Source organism: Brienomyrus brachyistius, chromosome 2 (genome assembly GCF_023856365.1).
Source record: "Brienomyrus brachyistius isolate T26 chromosome 2, BBRACH_0.4, whole genome shotgun sequence".
In the NCBI taxonomy this organism is placed as follows: Eukaryota; Metazoa; Chordata; class Actinopteri; order Osteoglossiformes; family Mormyridae; genus Brienomyrus; species Brienomyrus brachyistius.
This window is the reverse complement of record NC_064534.1, coordinates 23,355,101-23,370,762: the sequence shown is the minus strand read 5'-3', so window position 1 is coordinate 23,370,762 and position 15,662 is coordinate 23,355,101. Positions and strand designations below refer to the sequence as shown.

The 15,662-nt window shown below is 37.1% G+C and overlaps 1 protein-coding gene across 2 annotated transcripts in view; it reads left to right on the top strand.

Annotated features, from left to right (window-relative positions):
• The first annotated feature begins 6,253 nt into the window (after positions 1–6,253).
• The window catches only part of smarca2 (SWI/SNF related, matrix associated, actin dependent regulator of chromatin, subfamily a, member 2), a 31,014-nt gene continuing 21,605 nt past the window's right edge, over positions 6,254–15,662 (top strand). For both annotated transcript variants that reach the window (XR_007386466.1, XM_048998754.1), the window contains exons 1-8: positions 6,254–6,393; positions 8,005–8,257; positions 9,914–10,043; positions 10,766–11,095; positions 11,242–11,343; positions 14,096–14,336; positions 14,709–14,835; positions 15,403–15,576. Coding sequence is in view for 1 of the 2 variants with exons in the window: in XM_048998754.1 (XP_048854711.1) it covers positions 8,030–8,257; positions 9,914–10,043; positions 10,766–11,095; positions 11,242–11,343; positions 14,096–14,336; positions 14,709–14,835; positions 15,403–15,576 (1,332 nt within the window). In the remaining variant the exon portion in view is untranslated. The remainder of the gene's footprint in view (positions 6,394–8,004; positions 8,258–9,913; positions 10,044–10,765; positions 11,096–11,241; positions 11,344–14,095; positions 14,337–14,708; positions 14,836–15,402; positions 15,577–15,662) is intronic.

The window sequence follows — 15,662 nt, the reverse complement described above, 5'->3', positions numbered from 1 at the left end:
AAGCGCACACTGCTACAGATAATCACACAATACAGGCGTTTAAGCCATAAAGTTTAGAATTATTGATAATTTTATTGTAAAATATGTATAAAAGCTGTTATGTGCTGTTTATGCTTCCAGTTCTTTACCGATAACAAGCCCACACAAGCACTGTACAACTAGGACAATATACCCATCTATCCAACTCTTCCAAAGTGAATGCTTTGTAAGCTTGGCGACCCAATGTATGAATGTAATGAATTTGCATTATGAAAAAAAATGGGGCAGGACATGGGTGTTTGCACAGAGGAATTAGAAATTCATTACCGTATACGGCAGCTGTCAGTTCTCAAAGGAAGGAAAAAATGAAACTGCCATAGCTAAGGTAACAACTTCTCAAATAAACATGAATTTGGCATAATAATAATAATAATAATAATAATAATAATAATAACTTTTTATTATTAACAAGTAAAAAGGCTCTGATTGTTTAGGCAGTTACAAATCATATTTAAATATATTCTCTCAATCGTTTGCAAAAAGTACAGATTTTTTCTGAATGTTTTAACCATGTATTTAGAAGATAAATAGTTAGTTAATTTTTTGATTATTAAAGTTAACGTGAAAATTTGGGAAGCTTGATATGAAATTTTTCTTGATTTTGTTTATTTGATGCCAAGTGTGGATGTTCAGTTTATTCTGGCGTTACAGTAAGTCAATAACGTCACTCAATAGACCAGCTGACACAGGTCACGGAATTTCTGGGCAGGAAATTACAGGCCTGTTTCATGAATAACACATGCAGACAAACTGGAATGGTATGAGAGCCTAGGTTTCTCCCTACACCAGGTTTCCAGGGAAATGTGGAAACTTTAGGGGTTTTTGGCAGGCGAACATGTTCTGTAAGTCATTTGTTTCTTTAAAACTGATTTTGTTGGCATTATTTATAATGTGGGCTTTCTAGAAAGAAGATACATATTTTTCATTATCAGAATGATCCAACTTTTTTGTTGACAAACATATGTAGCAAATGTAGTGAAAGTGTTGGACTGAGATAATAATAACAACAAATAAACAATGAAACTGATTTAATAAGTGAACTAAATTTTCTCTATATAAAATCTTTCATACAATTAGTTACAAGTAATTAAACATTAAAATTAAAAAGTGCTCAAAAACAATCAACAGTCATGGATATGCAGCAATTGTAAACTTAAGCTCTAAAAGAAAAGACATAGAAATTTCACATTAGAAAAAATAGCAACATTTGCATTAAAATATTCGTAATTATAATTGTGTTATGCTGTACAAAACGTGATGCAGCTTATAGTTTATAAACCAAGTATTCAGATTTCTTGTGCTTCTGCTGTTAAAGATGAGAGAACACTGTGCTTGTTTTTTTATCTTGACCCTGAGAAAAGTTTATACAGTTTATACAAAAAGTACCAGCAATATTTTGCTTGTAAAATGTGAATAGATACACATTCACACCACATAACTTTGTAAATCTGTGAAAATTCCTTTAAGGCTGCTGCAGTGGTGTTGCTGGTCTAGCAGATGTCAAGCAGGTTGTGATAGTGAACAAAAGAAGAGGCTTAATATTGACTGACAGAGCACCTGCAGCTAAGGCAACTACAAAGAGTCCCTTACTGACAGCACTTCCTTTATTTGTTTTGTACATGACCTCTTTGGAATCCCACACCATCTTGGAAAAAGATTTCGTAGGTTGCACTCAGGTCCCGTCCCAAGAGGCTAGTTAAAACAATGCTTGTGAATTGAGTACCATAACAGAGAAATGAAGGGTCAAGAGACAGACAGCACGCTGCACCTGCCCATAAATCTCACTAAGAGTTCCTTCATGAGGAAGTAAGAAAAATAAACACTGCCTGAAGTCCATAAGATGAAAAAGGTAGAGAGTGGTCAATTGGCCATGAGGGATGTTAAGAAAATTCTTTATTGCAATGGTGAGACCAGAACGCACATCTACGAGATTACAAAGTCAACTATATTGAGTTACGTGGTGTTCAGCTCCTTATTTCACAAAAGAAATTAATTAAAATTACTGGCTTTACAAGATTATAAAATTAAATCCAACATCCATTCTTCTACTGCAACTATTGTATTTCCTGGACTAACTTTCTGAAAATATAATAATAGCGATGATTATAAGCAAATACTAGCAATCAAAAATTTCTGTTATAATCTAGTTCTAGATTTAGGCATTTCAAAAGCTTGTTTATTAAACATTGAGTGGTTAAGCTGTTTAGTTTAAATAAACCAATGGCCTTTGAATACCTTCATGCTGGTAACTCTTTATGCATACTGACTCAATGGTTTTAAGGTTATTTGTAACCACAACCACAAATATTTTCACTGCCAAATAAAGGTGGGTAAGTTCTTTCCTGGTTAATAAATTTGCAATAATGCATGAAACCTCTTAAGTTAATTTGTAAAGTTTATTTGAATTAATTTCCATTCAGGAGTCTTGCACACATCCTTTTCACAGAAGCCAAGAAAGGAGAGGGGTTTGAGGTGGGGAAGTCGTGTCTGAATTCTCCCTGTCTGTTTTGTTTATTTGGTAATGGACTATGCAAATCTCTTTCAATGCTGCAGTGCGTCTGACTCTGTCTTAAATGAAGTTTGTCTTCCTGCTGTAGTAACATGTAAGAGCTACTATACACGTATTAAAAGATTTTTTTCATCAAAAAAGGTGGTTTCAGGGTAGCCTATATTGAATTATAAAAAAACTGATGATATATGCTTACCGGAATAGGCTCCACATTCTGTAGTGGACAGGAAACTGGAAGATGGACAAATGGAGATGTTTTTTTCTTTTGTTAAAATTATACCTTAATTATGAATTAGATGATATTTCAAAATTCTGAGAAACAATAATAAACTATATTACCACATAAATGGAACCATTTTGGAATTGTACTACATCTTATTATTGCAAAAGCACCTCTGGTGGGGACCACAAAACAGATGTAAATAACATGGTGACATGGAAGCAAATGAAAGGTAAAGACAAATGTATATCTATACAAGCAACAAGGAGTGAGTGAACTGAATTAGCAATAGTTTTTCTCTTTTTTATGAAGCTATGTAGCAAATTCGCATACTGTATTTAACAAACTCTTCCAACATCTTTGAGTCCTTGAAATATCCATTTTTATATGCCTCAAGATGAGTATGACTACAAAGATGTGCAGGTAAAACATGTGCAAATGAGTGTGGAAAAAACGTAGATATTACTGGGTTAACCTTAATTTTTAGCGTGTATAAGACAAGCTTCATAGACCCTTGTGGATACGGTTTCCAAATCATCATAGACTTATGCTGATTTTGTTTCTTTTTAAAGACCTTTTCACACCTTTCTACAACCCTTTCTCTGTAGTAAAGTGGAAAAAACATCCTCAGAAGAATGACAAAAGCCTGCAAGAACTGGAAGAAGATAGATAGGTCGAGACATATGGTGACCTCACAACCAAAAGGGCAAATAAAAAATTCTAAAGAAAATTCTTCCTGTCGGACCTTTGTAGAACAGTGGTGACTGTCTACCTTACATCCATGCAACAAACGGATTCCATATCTACTCACATTAGTCTCCTGGTCTGACATGCGATGAAGAAAACTGCCACGACAGAAGAGCTTATGTCTGAAGTTCTGAAGACCACAGGTGTCATAGTGGAAATTTGGCACAACTTCTCTCTACTCATATACTATTGTTTTATTCACATCTCTCTCGTACCAATAAAAACACTGTATTGCCAGAATGCTTCACATTGTGCTTTGCAGATTATATGTGAAACCTGGAGTGGCAGGCAAGGGGCATAGAGAATCTAGAATTGAAAGTCCACTATTGAAAATCAGGTCAGGAGTCAGGTGACTCTAGGACTGGTGAATGCGTGGCACAGTGAGTCACACAGTTGCCTTAAGCCTTCAGGGTTTGGACTTTTAATCCGGCCCCCACTCTGTGTTTATGGAGTTTGCATGGGTTTTCCTCCGGGTACTCTGGCTTCCTTTCTCAGTCCAAAAACATGTGGTTAGGCAAATTGGTGTTTCTAAACTGGCTAGATTGCGTGTGTGTCCAGTGATTGACTGGCATCAGACCCAGGGTGTTCCTTCGCCTTATGCTTCCATGCTTCCTGTACTGAATAAGCAACTGGAAAACAGATGGATTGATTATATTATCTCCATTGATTTTAAATATCCATGCCTGGGTTACAGTGCCCCAGTCAGGAATTGCAGGGCACACTCTATACAGAATGCCTGTCAATTTTAATGGACACACACACACACAACCACGCATGCACACACAGTTTAGTTTGTACTACAGAAGGAAACTCACACAAACATGCAAACTTTGCATGCACTGCATGAGGAGAAAGAACTACATCTGTAACTGTGAACATATTACACTGCTAACCACAGTCACCATGCCACCCTATGTGATATGCAACTTTCTAAACATTTTTTGTCTTGTTTTGCCACCTAGAGGGCAATAAATATGAGGACGAACTAAGCACAGTATAAATGTATGCTGGATCTATTTTGTGCTAAATTTATGCTGGAAAGGGTTTCTTTGTTCATTTTTCTGATGTTTTATTTTAGCATTTAAATTTTTAAAATGAGATCCGCACCCTAGTGCCCCACTAACTGTACTGTAGGAACAGTCTAAAGATAATGGAAAATTAGTACAATTATTTTTCTGTATTCTGTTATTTGATTGGAAGGTTGCTGGTTTGAATCCCAGGGACAACAGAATGATTTCACCACCAGGCCCCTGAACAAGACCCTTAACTTCCAATTGCTCCAAGGGCTGCCTAATCTTACTTTCTCAAAAAATGCATGTGGCTCTGGATAAAAGCTATTATCTGCTAATAAATGCAAGATGTAAAGGGCTGTACATTATGAAGAATATGTGCGAATTATATTACGTTTACAAAAATATTTATTTCTCATATTATTAATTGTTGTCCGTCATATCATAGAACATTTATAATGTTCATTTATAAATAATAAATTGTGGGCCACAAGGATTACAACCCGTTTAAATTCACCTTGGTCATTCGTCATATAATCGTCATAGAAATTATCTTCAATCTGTGCTATACAAAATTTAGTCAAAACTTGTGGAACCCTGCGGAATTTGAAACACTATCATGACTATAAATGTAAAGCCAGATAAGAGTAAACATGTGAAGCCATTTGGAACTTAAAGAGTGACGTGAAATATAAATTACAAACATTTTAAGTTGTTCAAAAAGATATGTAAGGAAGATGGATCTTTTTTTTTAGTAAATAGCTCCATCTGGTGGTTACAACGCAGCAAACATTTTAATCGTTCAGCGGAAAGAGACTCCATTACTCCAGAACACATTTTGTTTATGGCTGCGACGGCCTGGCATCGCGCCCAGGGTGTACCCTGCATTGTGCTTCCTGGTAGTGGTTCCATGCTCACTGCTAGCCTGAACATAGAAGCTATTTTTGTAAACAAGTAGTATTTGTTATAAAGAACACATTTCCAAATATTTAAGGACCGTACTATTGTCTACTTGATTAAAATTCTAAATACGTTTGGGGCACATATATTTTAAAAGTTTAACAAACAGTTATATAGTCTTGGTATCATATGTTGTCATAAAGATTAATGAACTAGTTCAATATCAACATTACATTCGTACGGATTTTCGTGATTTTAAAAAGATTTTTTAGCGTATACACTGGGGCACAGTAAGTAGTATATTAACTGACAGCTCTATGGTTATAGGTTCGAGTCCCGCCTCACTCCGCGTTTGGAGTGTCGTCCCAAAAACATAAAGGTAGCCTGACGAATGTCGCTAAATTGCCACGGTGGCTATTATGCCGCCTCCTTATATTTCTTCTGCCGTTCGTGAATGCAGGAGTTTACGGGTCCTAACTACGTTCGCGGAACTTTACTCCATCTTCGCCCACGACTCCAAAGCGAGTACCCTTTTGGAACTGAACTGCACATGATTTATTTATGAATGACTTGGTTTAAGTGGCGGTATTAATACTTTATTTTGTCCGTGTCTTGTTATTGTTATAATTCTGACGTCGTTTTGCTGGGGATTGTAACCACTTCTTCCCTCCGTCCAGGTGACAGTTAAAGATAAAAGTAGTACCTACGTTACGCAGCAGTTACGGTTCCAGTACTTTCTGCGTAGCCGGGCTTCTGCCCACCAAAAATAGTTGGATCTTCAACCAATCATTTACGAAATTGGGTGGTGTTTCCTGTCCGCTCAACAAATCAAAAAATATGAACGTACAAAAAAAAAAAAAAAATCTCAACGCAAGATGTCAGCAGAAGTGGAGGGGGAGGGGAGCCGCTGACGGAACTCATATTTACAAACCGAAAAAGACGATATTTTAAGTTTGTACTTCAGTAAGGTAAACTGGATATATATGTTTTTTGTGTTTTATATTACTGCGTTTAACATGTTTGTCACCAATGCTGGAAATTTGATTCGTAGATATGTAGTCGTAGCAAACAAAAAATGTGATGGCTGGCTACGCAGCGTTTGCACTATGGCTTCATGAACTTATTACTGGTCTGATTTGACAGATTGTCGGGGTAAAGTCTAATAAAGTTTTACTTAATTACTTACGCACGCACGATAAAATTAAAAATATGCTGCATACGTGAATGTATATAGTGTGTGTTGTTACGGAAACGGTGTTATGATAAGCTAAGTTTCCCTTATTTTGGTTATATGAGAAGTTAGCTTCAGAGGGCAGGGCACATTCTCCGCGACATGGGGAAGCCATGATCCAAGTCGTATTTCCCAAACGTTGCTATAGCTTAAGCTTATACACTTAGGTGTGTGTAAGTGTCAGTAATAGTGACGCTACGTAGTGCAGCCTTTTCAGACCTTTGTTTGGGATTGTATTTTGCTCGTTGGGGTAACGGAATGGTTTTGACAGGTCGAACTGACGTTGTTTAAACTCACGTGAGGTTTTTGAGGCAACAAGATAAGTGCTACGGTTGGACAAATTCGAATCGATTGTTTATAACCAGTAAACATTTGTCACTTGCATAAAATATGCCTAAGTTGCTATTACGAATTAAAACGTGGAAAATAGCAAATCTGTGTCTATTACGTATTATAGAAAAAAAATTTTCTACATTGTAGCTTGATCTACTTAATAATTACAGGAAAAAGTGATGTAGGCAAGCAGCATGTCGATAGTTTGCGGTATTTGCTGTGAGTGCCGTAACATAAAGTATAACATGCCCTTATATTTGTTAGCTACATTTATTTGACTTTAATGTGCTATAGATGGTCGTCCGTGAAGCTATTTAGCTATGAATTAAACTGTAAAACTGTAATGCTAAATTAGCCTTGGAGCTCGGGTGACTGCAAGGTTTATGGTACCAGTATTTAGGAAGCTAAATCGAGACCCGGAAATCACGAGCCTAATGTAGTTCATACAAGATTTTTTGTTGTTTTTTCTTCAAACGCTTTAATGCAATCATGACACTAATACTTAAAAAACTTATTTATTCTTAAAAAAAAAAATATGTATTATGTATTGTGTATGGATTTTATTAACAGAATATCCGATAAAATGACATTATTATTGCAAAATACAATCCATGCAAAAGGTTATTATCCATGCAAAAGGTTAACAACATGTACCGAGTATATTACGTTACTACAAGGTGAATGACAGATATTCTTCTCTTTTAAAGTTTTAAATGTTACATACACAATCATACACAGCACTTCTATGTAGTGAAATGCTGCAGATGTTGTATTACAAGCATTATTTGGTGAATATGTGCAATTTATCCTAGCATTTTAATTGCTCATTGAAAAATAAATTATGTATTTTGGCTATTAGAACTTTAATTTCAAGCGTAAAACACAAGATGGACTTTAAGCATTTTTATGTAAATTTGTCTTAAACATACGGAACATTGACTTTCATAAATACTTGATGTTGATTTAATTTCAATCTTTACTGATTTAATGTACTTATTTTTACTTATTTATACAGGTTTTAAGGAGCAACATCATAAAAAATGTCCACCCCCACTGATCCGTCAGGGGGGATGTCCCATCCAGGTCCATCTCCTGGTTCGGGCCTGTCCCCTGGACCAATTTTGGGTCCCAGCCCTGGCCCAGGCCTTTCTCCAGGTTCTGTTCATAGTATGATGGGTCCAAGTCCTGGTACACCCAGTGTTTCCCACAGCATGCCTGGCCAGGGGGTGGCAGATTATCAACAAGACAACATGCACCAGATGCTTAAGGTACATAATATACTTTTAAAGACTAAAATTTTAGGGACATTGGTTGAAATGTATATGATTAAAGAACTAATAACTGCAGGTTATGTTTAAATATATATATTGTACACATCCCCCTCCCCACAATGGACTATATTTTATGACAAATTCATCATTAGGGAAGCGCACTTGCAATTGAAAGATTACTGGTTCAAATCCCCGACCAGCAAGGCACCACTGACGTACCCTGAGCACGGTACCGCTCCCCAGGTGCTGAATTATATGCCCCCTGCTATGTCACAATGTCACATATGGGTGAAATGCAGAGAACACATTTCGTTCTTGTGCACTTTGTGCTGTGTTGTGTCAACAATGACCACTAATCACCAAATTCTAAATTCTCTAATTCTAAAAATTCTAAAGTGTCACATCACAAAGGGTGCCATACCAGGTACCATACTCTTTAGAGATGCACAGATACGATATTTATGTGTGTTTTTTGTGGCTTTTAAGTTGAACGCTAATGCTGCCGCTCCGTTTTTTTTGTTGCTCAGTAGGGGTAAACACAGTGACTTCTGTCTTCTGTGACATCATACGCATACCCTTTACAACACCAGGAACATAAGAATGTGACAGTTTTGAAGTATTTTATGGAGTTTTATGGAGACAGTTTTGGAGTATAAATATATAATTTATTTATTATATTAAAATCCAATCATCCATCCATTTTCCAAACTGCTTATACTACTGGGTCGCGGGTTATATTAAAATATTGAAGTAAAAAGAGCTCTTGTATCGGAATCTGTATTGGTGTTGGCAGAATCGGATCAGAATTGAAAAAATGTGCATTGGCCCATCCCTAATACTTTTGTTATGGTACTTTACTTTCCCTTTTCAATTTAGTTCCAATACCTAAAATCCCAAATCTACTGGGGTACCTTTTTGGCAGTTTTAAGTTTTATGTTGCGATCTCACCAGCCAGACCACAACATGGGTTATAGTTGTTATCTTGAGTGCACTATATTTTGGACTTATTTTGGACACTTGCTTATTTATTTTGAGCACTTATTGGCATTCATTTATTTATTTGTTATGATTCATGCTTATGTTGTATACGAAAGTCTTAAAATAATATTAGGGATGTGTGGTGGAGCTGTGGCTGCCACCCTTGTGCCATAAAAAAGCTGGACACTAACAAATTGAAGGCCGGTAATACATTCCAACATGGAATGTTTGCCAAAGCTTTGACACTGCAGGTAAGTGATGTAGGGTACTGTCTTCTTTGCTTTGGTTAAGTCGATGCAGGCAAATCTTACAACTCAGTGACGGCTAATGCGTGGTGTATGGCCATAAACTGTTTAACCCTTGTGTTTTATTTGAAAAATGTTATGTATTCACCAGCAGATTTGCTGATGGATATTTATATTTATATTTTTCACAGACATGAAATAGATATGCGATATAGTATACTGGGGTAAATACCGTATACTGCGACACAGAGTTTAATCATTATTGAGCTGAATATGGTTTCTATGCCACATTGTCACTAGACAGATTCTGAACACTGTAAATATACAATAAATTACATTTTAACTTGACTAATGGCTATGATGTGTTTTGCAAATGAGAAAGCCACTGATTATTATTATTTTTTTTTTTAAATCATGATTTTCACTATAGCCAATGGAAGGTATTCATGACAAAGGTATGGGGGAAGAATTGCACTTTGGCCAGATGAAGAGTATGGGGATGAGGTCCCTTCACAGTGGAATGGGTCCTCCACAGAGTCCGCTAGATCAGCACAATCAAGGTAAAATGCTTTTAAATGATGGGATGAAACTTTAGCATATGGCATATACTCTTTATATGCTTACATTGAAATATCTTAAGATTATTTAAAAAATAAATGTGTACTGGGCAGTTTAAAATTTCTCACTTTTAGTGAAGGAGAAGTATACGACTGATTTTCTGTATTAGTTGCAGCTCTTTCTTTACCACTGGTACTGGAAATGAAAATAGATTAGATGGATTTGTAGTATTTAGTGCAGTCCCTCTAATTCTGGTGCAGTGAAATTAAGTTTTTAAAAATGCAAGTCAATATGCAATGTCTTTCTCTCATTTTCAGGAATGTATTTTTCTTACCATTACTTAGTGATTTGTATTCTGTAGGAACATGTATCTCCCCTTGTATAAAATTATTTGAAAATCTAAACATACTGTATACATGGTGCAAATGTTACATCTGAAATGGAGCATTATACCTTTGAATAATGTTGACAAATAAGGTCGCTTGCTTTAGATGGCTGGCTAAATAAATCCTCAGATTTAGTAATATTAGTAATAGTGATGATTTATTCATCCCCATTTTACTCTCAATGAGACAAACAGATGCATACTGTACATAGGTGAGAGCAAATTTGAGTGTCACAGCGCAGGGTCAGCCAGTTTTCAGCACCCTTGCAAACTGTCAGAACCCAAAAGGGAACTTAATAATATGTTTTTTCTTAACATATTATGTTTTAATGGGTACAGGTTACATATCTCCTCACCCTTCACCAATGGGTGTCCCTGAGCATGCAACCAGCCCAATGTCAGGAGGGGGCCCAACGCCTCCCCAGATTGCTACATCCCAGGCTGGCCCCATGATGCCGGTAGATTCCCAAGCAATTAGCCAACAGGGACGCAGCCCATGTGCCTTCAGTCCTGTCCAACTGCAGCAACTGCGAGCCCAGATTTTAGCCTACAAAATCCTGGGTCGAGGGCAGCCCCTTCCAGAGAACCTGCAGCTGGCTGTACAGGGAAAGAGGAGCTTGCCAACTATGCAGCAACAACCAACAACTGTCCCATACAACAAGTCCCCAGGTAGGTGCTGCAAAAAATATTTTGCATAGTATTAAAAATACTAATATGATGTACACTGCATGCTGTTGTAAGAGTAAGTTTGAGGACAGTGAACATCCAAGCCTTGTTTAGTTCATTATTACACAGTAATAACTTTGTCATTTTAGGTATGCCAGTTCACTCTATGGGTGTAACTGGTCCTGGACCATGTCCTGCCTCTGGGATGCAAGGTCACACCCCAAGTGCAGGATCAAAACCCTGGCAAGAACGTAAGTTTTACATGTACTGAAATGTGTGTGTGTACAATTCCAGGTCCTACTTGAAGCCATAGTTTTTAAGCTATAAACTGTATATATGACTTAAGATAAGTAACAGGGGGCGGCATGGTGGTGCAGTGGTTAGCACTGTTGCTTCACACCTCTGGAAGGGTTCGAGTCTCCGCCTGGGTCACATGTGTGAGGAGTTTGCATGTTCTCCCCATGTCGTCGTGGGGTTTCCTCCGGGTACTCCGGTTTCCCCCCACAGCCCAAAAACATGCTGAGGCTAATTGGAGTTGCTAAATTGCCCGTAGGTGTGCATGTGTAAGTGAATGGTGTGTGAGTGTGCCCTGCGATGGGCTGGCCCCCCATCCTGGGTTGATCCCTGCCTCGTGACAATTGCAACAACAACCAAGAAGACCTCAAATAGTGTAATAACTGAGGAAGAAGGAAATTGGAATAACTCAGAATAATAACCTGGTACCCAGTTTCCAGATCTCAAGCCCATAAAACTTTTATGAAATGAAATAGATGGAAGAGTTAAAGCAAAGAAAACCAGACACACCCATTTCTGGGAATTGCTGGAGAAGAGCTGGGAAAATTTGCTAGATGATTCCTGCTGAGACTTGTTAACAAAATGCTGATTTTTGAAGCTGTTACCAAAGTAAATGGTGGCTCATTTGAGTAATCTAGGAATTAGTATTTTCAGTTTTTCAGTTGAGTTTCAGAACACTGCTCTGGTATACCATATGTATTGTTTTATATATTATGTATTTTTTCCGGTCTAAAGTATTAAGAGAGAATACATGATGTAAAATGTTCTATATATAAATGTTTAGTACGTAAATGAATGGTTGAATATAAACCAAAGTTAATTAACATTTTGTAACCCCTTTTCCCTCAGTTTTTGATGTTTACCTTCTGTTTTGAGAGCAGTGTTTAACAACAAAAAGCCATCTAAATCATCTAAATTTGGCACATGGCTCTAAAAACAGAAGTGTGACAGCCATTGAAAGTATTCTTACAGTAATATTCATTTTAGATCCCCATTTTAAGGTATTAACCTTTAATAAAATAAAACAAATATTGCAAATTATGATTTTATATCCTCTGAGCCATCTGGAAAGTTTTTAAAAAATGAAACCAAATACTACACAAATAATACTTTCTCACTTTTCCTTTCCATCACACAACCAACAGAATGTTTTGAATCTGTGAGTTCTGGGAATGTCATGACTGAGTGCTATGTGGTTTACAACCAGGGAGGAATGTTATAGGTCTCTATTAAATGTCTTTGCTCATACTATTCCCCCATTTGGGTATCGAAATGCTGGATAGGGACTACATATGGATTTGAGACCAATCCAGTGCCAAAGATACTTTTTTGTTAAAATAATAAGTCAAATTGTTTGACGGATCTTTTTCAAACTTTGCCGACAGATTGTACTGTAACTGGAACTGATTCAATCTGAAACAGTAACATTTGACCTCAGAAGAAAATCACAATGAATTCTCCATGACATTACTTGGTAGTTACTTAGTTTTACCATTGATGTGTCTGTTACAGTTCTTACTTTTATGTAATGACGGAAATATAAATAACGGGAATATAAATATCTAGGCATAAAGAATATTTAAAAAAAAATTACATTTTAAGACTTGAACATTATAACAAACACAAATAAATACAGTTGACCATCTAATTGTTGGGGAAAGATTGTTCCAATTGGCATGCAAGTGGAATGTTCAATAAATTTATAGATGTAGTTTAGTTATGTGTCACTTTTACATATCCGGGAGATCCATCCAGTAATTCTAGAAATTGTAGCGGTTAAGGGTGTGGGAGGAGGAGGGGTTAGTTTGGGGGCTGATGGGGTTGTCTGGGAAAAACATTGTTGTTCCAATGGCATCTTTTCTAGTTGAGTAGTTTGAAACCAGTATTGATAAATGAAAAAGCTGAATACTAATAAAGTTTCAAGATTGATTACCTTCAGTTTTACAAAAAGTTTGTGTTTATAAGTTTGTAAGGTGCGGGAGGCGGCTGAATATATTTTAAATACAAATTTTTGCAATCAGATCAAAGTTCAACTGAATTTGCAAAGATATGAAAGGCTGCTTCAGTGGCAGGTTCAGCACTGCATGTTTGACTTGCGAAATACCCACTTCAAACTCAATTTAGTTAACAGTTATCAGACATTTTGCAAACGCATCAAGTACAAACGTGAGATGGAAGGAATGCACAAATGCAGTCACGAGAGACACTGAAAAAGAAGTGGTACGTTTTCACACAACGGAGAAGGTTTCTTTCAGCAATATGTTTGACCGTCAGTATGAGGTCCTTGTTGAAAGAACTGCCTTCCAAATATTACAGAGAAGCTTACTCAGTGTTAGAGGCAGCTATCTATGTCTATCAATGAGGATCTCAGTCAAAGTGCCTCCAAACATGGCAGAGAAGCTTGTTTATATTTCCATTAGTTTGGCCTGTTGAAGCAAAGTTCTTTATTTTAGTGATTTTAGTACTAATTATACTCTTAGGCTATTAAAATTTACCACACGTTTCATGCAGGTCTTCAGTGAGACGGCCAACTGCAAGCCAGTTACAGGAAACAGTAATGCCATGTGGCCAGATTCTGGAATGGAATCTGCTAATTAGCCAAATATTCCTCACCACATGGTGTCTGTTTTTTTTATATGTTGCTATATCAGTTTCAGTAAATGCTGAAATCTGCACCCACTGATTTTCAGCTGCGTTTTTATATTTCAGTTCAGAGTGCTGATGCTGCCAGCTCCTCCCAGAAGCTTCCGGTGTCTGCTGCAAGTGGAAGACCTTCACCTGTTCCCAGTCAGGCTGTGCCGCCAACCATTCCCAGCATCTCTGTTACCCCGCAGCCCCCAGGTCAACCGTCACACATCATTCAGCTGCAACAGAAACAGAATCGTATTACACCCATCCAGAAACCCCACGGCCTGGACCCAGTGGAGATTCTTCAGGAAAGAGAATACAGGTCTTTATGGGTCTATTGTTATGGGTCATTGTAAGCTTGCATACTCTTTAGTGACACGTACAAATTGATAAAAAAGGAAATTAAACATTTACAATTAAATGATAAAAGAAAATTGCTCACCTCTGTGTGTAATGGATATGGCTGAATGCTCCAGTGAAATATATAGCACCAGAAAATACAGTAGCTTCTTTGGCTAAAACAAGGTCTCAGTTAGTATTTAATATAATAATATTATAAAATGGTTTTTTGATCTTTATATTCTTTATAATGAATTTCCCCCTTTCGCTCAGTGACATATATTGTATTGTGTATTGTTTGGTAATGTTGAGTCAGTCTTTTTTTTGTCTTTCTCAATATCTTTTTGATTACAAGACTTCAAGCTAGGATTGCTCACAGAATCCAGGAGCTGGAGAATTTACCTGGTTCTTTGCCCCCGGACTTAAGAACCAAGGCAACTGTGGAGTTAAAAGCATTACGACTGCTCAACTTCCAACGCCAGGTTGAGATCAAATTTCCTACTTTACTCTTACTTATTGATTTAGGTTTAAACATATGCTTTTTAGCAGTGGTCTTCACTGCGTGACCTGCAGGCCACTGGCGGTCCCCAGAGGCCAGTGTGGCAGCCTCGGACTGAAAAAGCAAACCTTCCTGACCATCATATTTATTTATTTTTAAATTATTATTATTATAAAAATTTTTTTTTTTATTCTACATGCAATACAACTTCCCCAGTAATATGCAGCTACTGTAGTTACATAGTTCTAGAATACATAGTTAACTAACAATCAAGTGAAGCAGAATCAAGATTACTTCTGGCTAACCAGCTTTTAAAAAGTAAATGGTTACCCCCAACGCCCCTCCACATCTGATAAGCGTGGCCCTTACATAACATTCAGTGAAGAAAACTGCTTTATAAAGTATGTTTGATGTTTTAAAGTTGATTACTACATTTTTCAGAATGAGTCTCATGTTCTCTGAGTTCAATTATTATTTTTAGTTTTGAGTGATTATTGAAAAATATGTAATTGCACACCTGGTTGCATAAAAACTGTGCTCTCTCTTATAGTTGAGGCAGGACGTAGTAGCTTGCATGCGCAGGGACACAACCTTGGAGACGGCCCTTAACTCCAAGGCCTACAAGCGGAGCAAGCGTCAGACCCTGCGGGAAGCCCGCATGACTGAGAAGCTGGAAAAGCAGCAGAAGATTGAGCAGGAACGGAAACGCAGACAAAAGCACCAGGTAGGTAACCTTGCGCAATCAGTGTATGTCTCAGTACTTGTGAATCCTAATCAGTAATGTGTCCTTAAGAAAAATAGGAAAAAAAT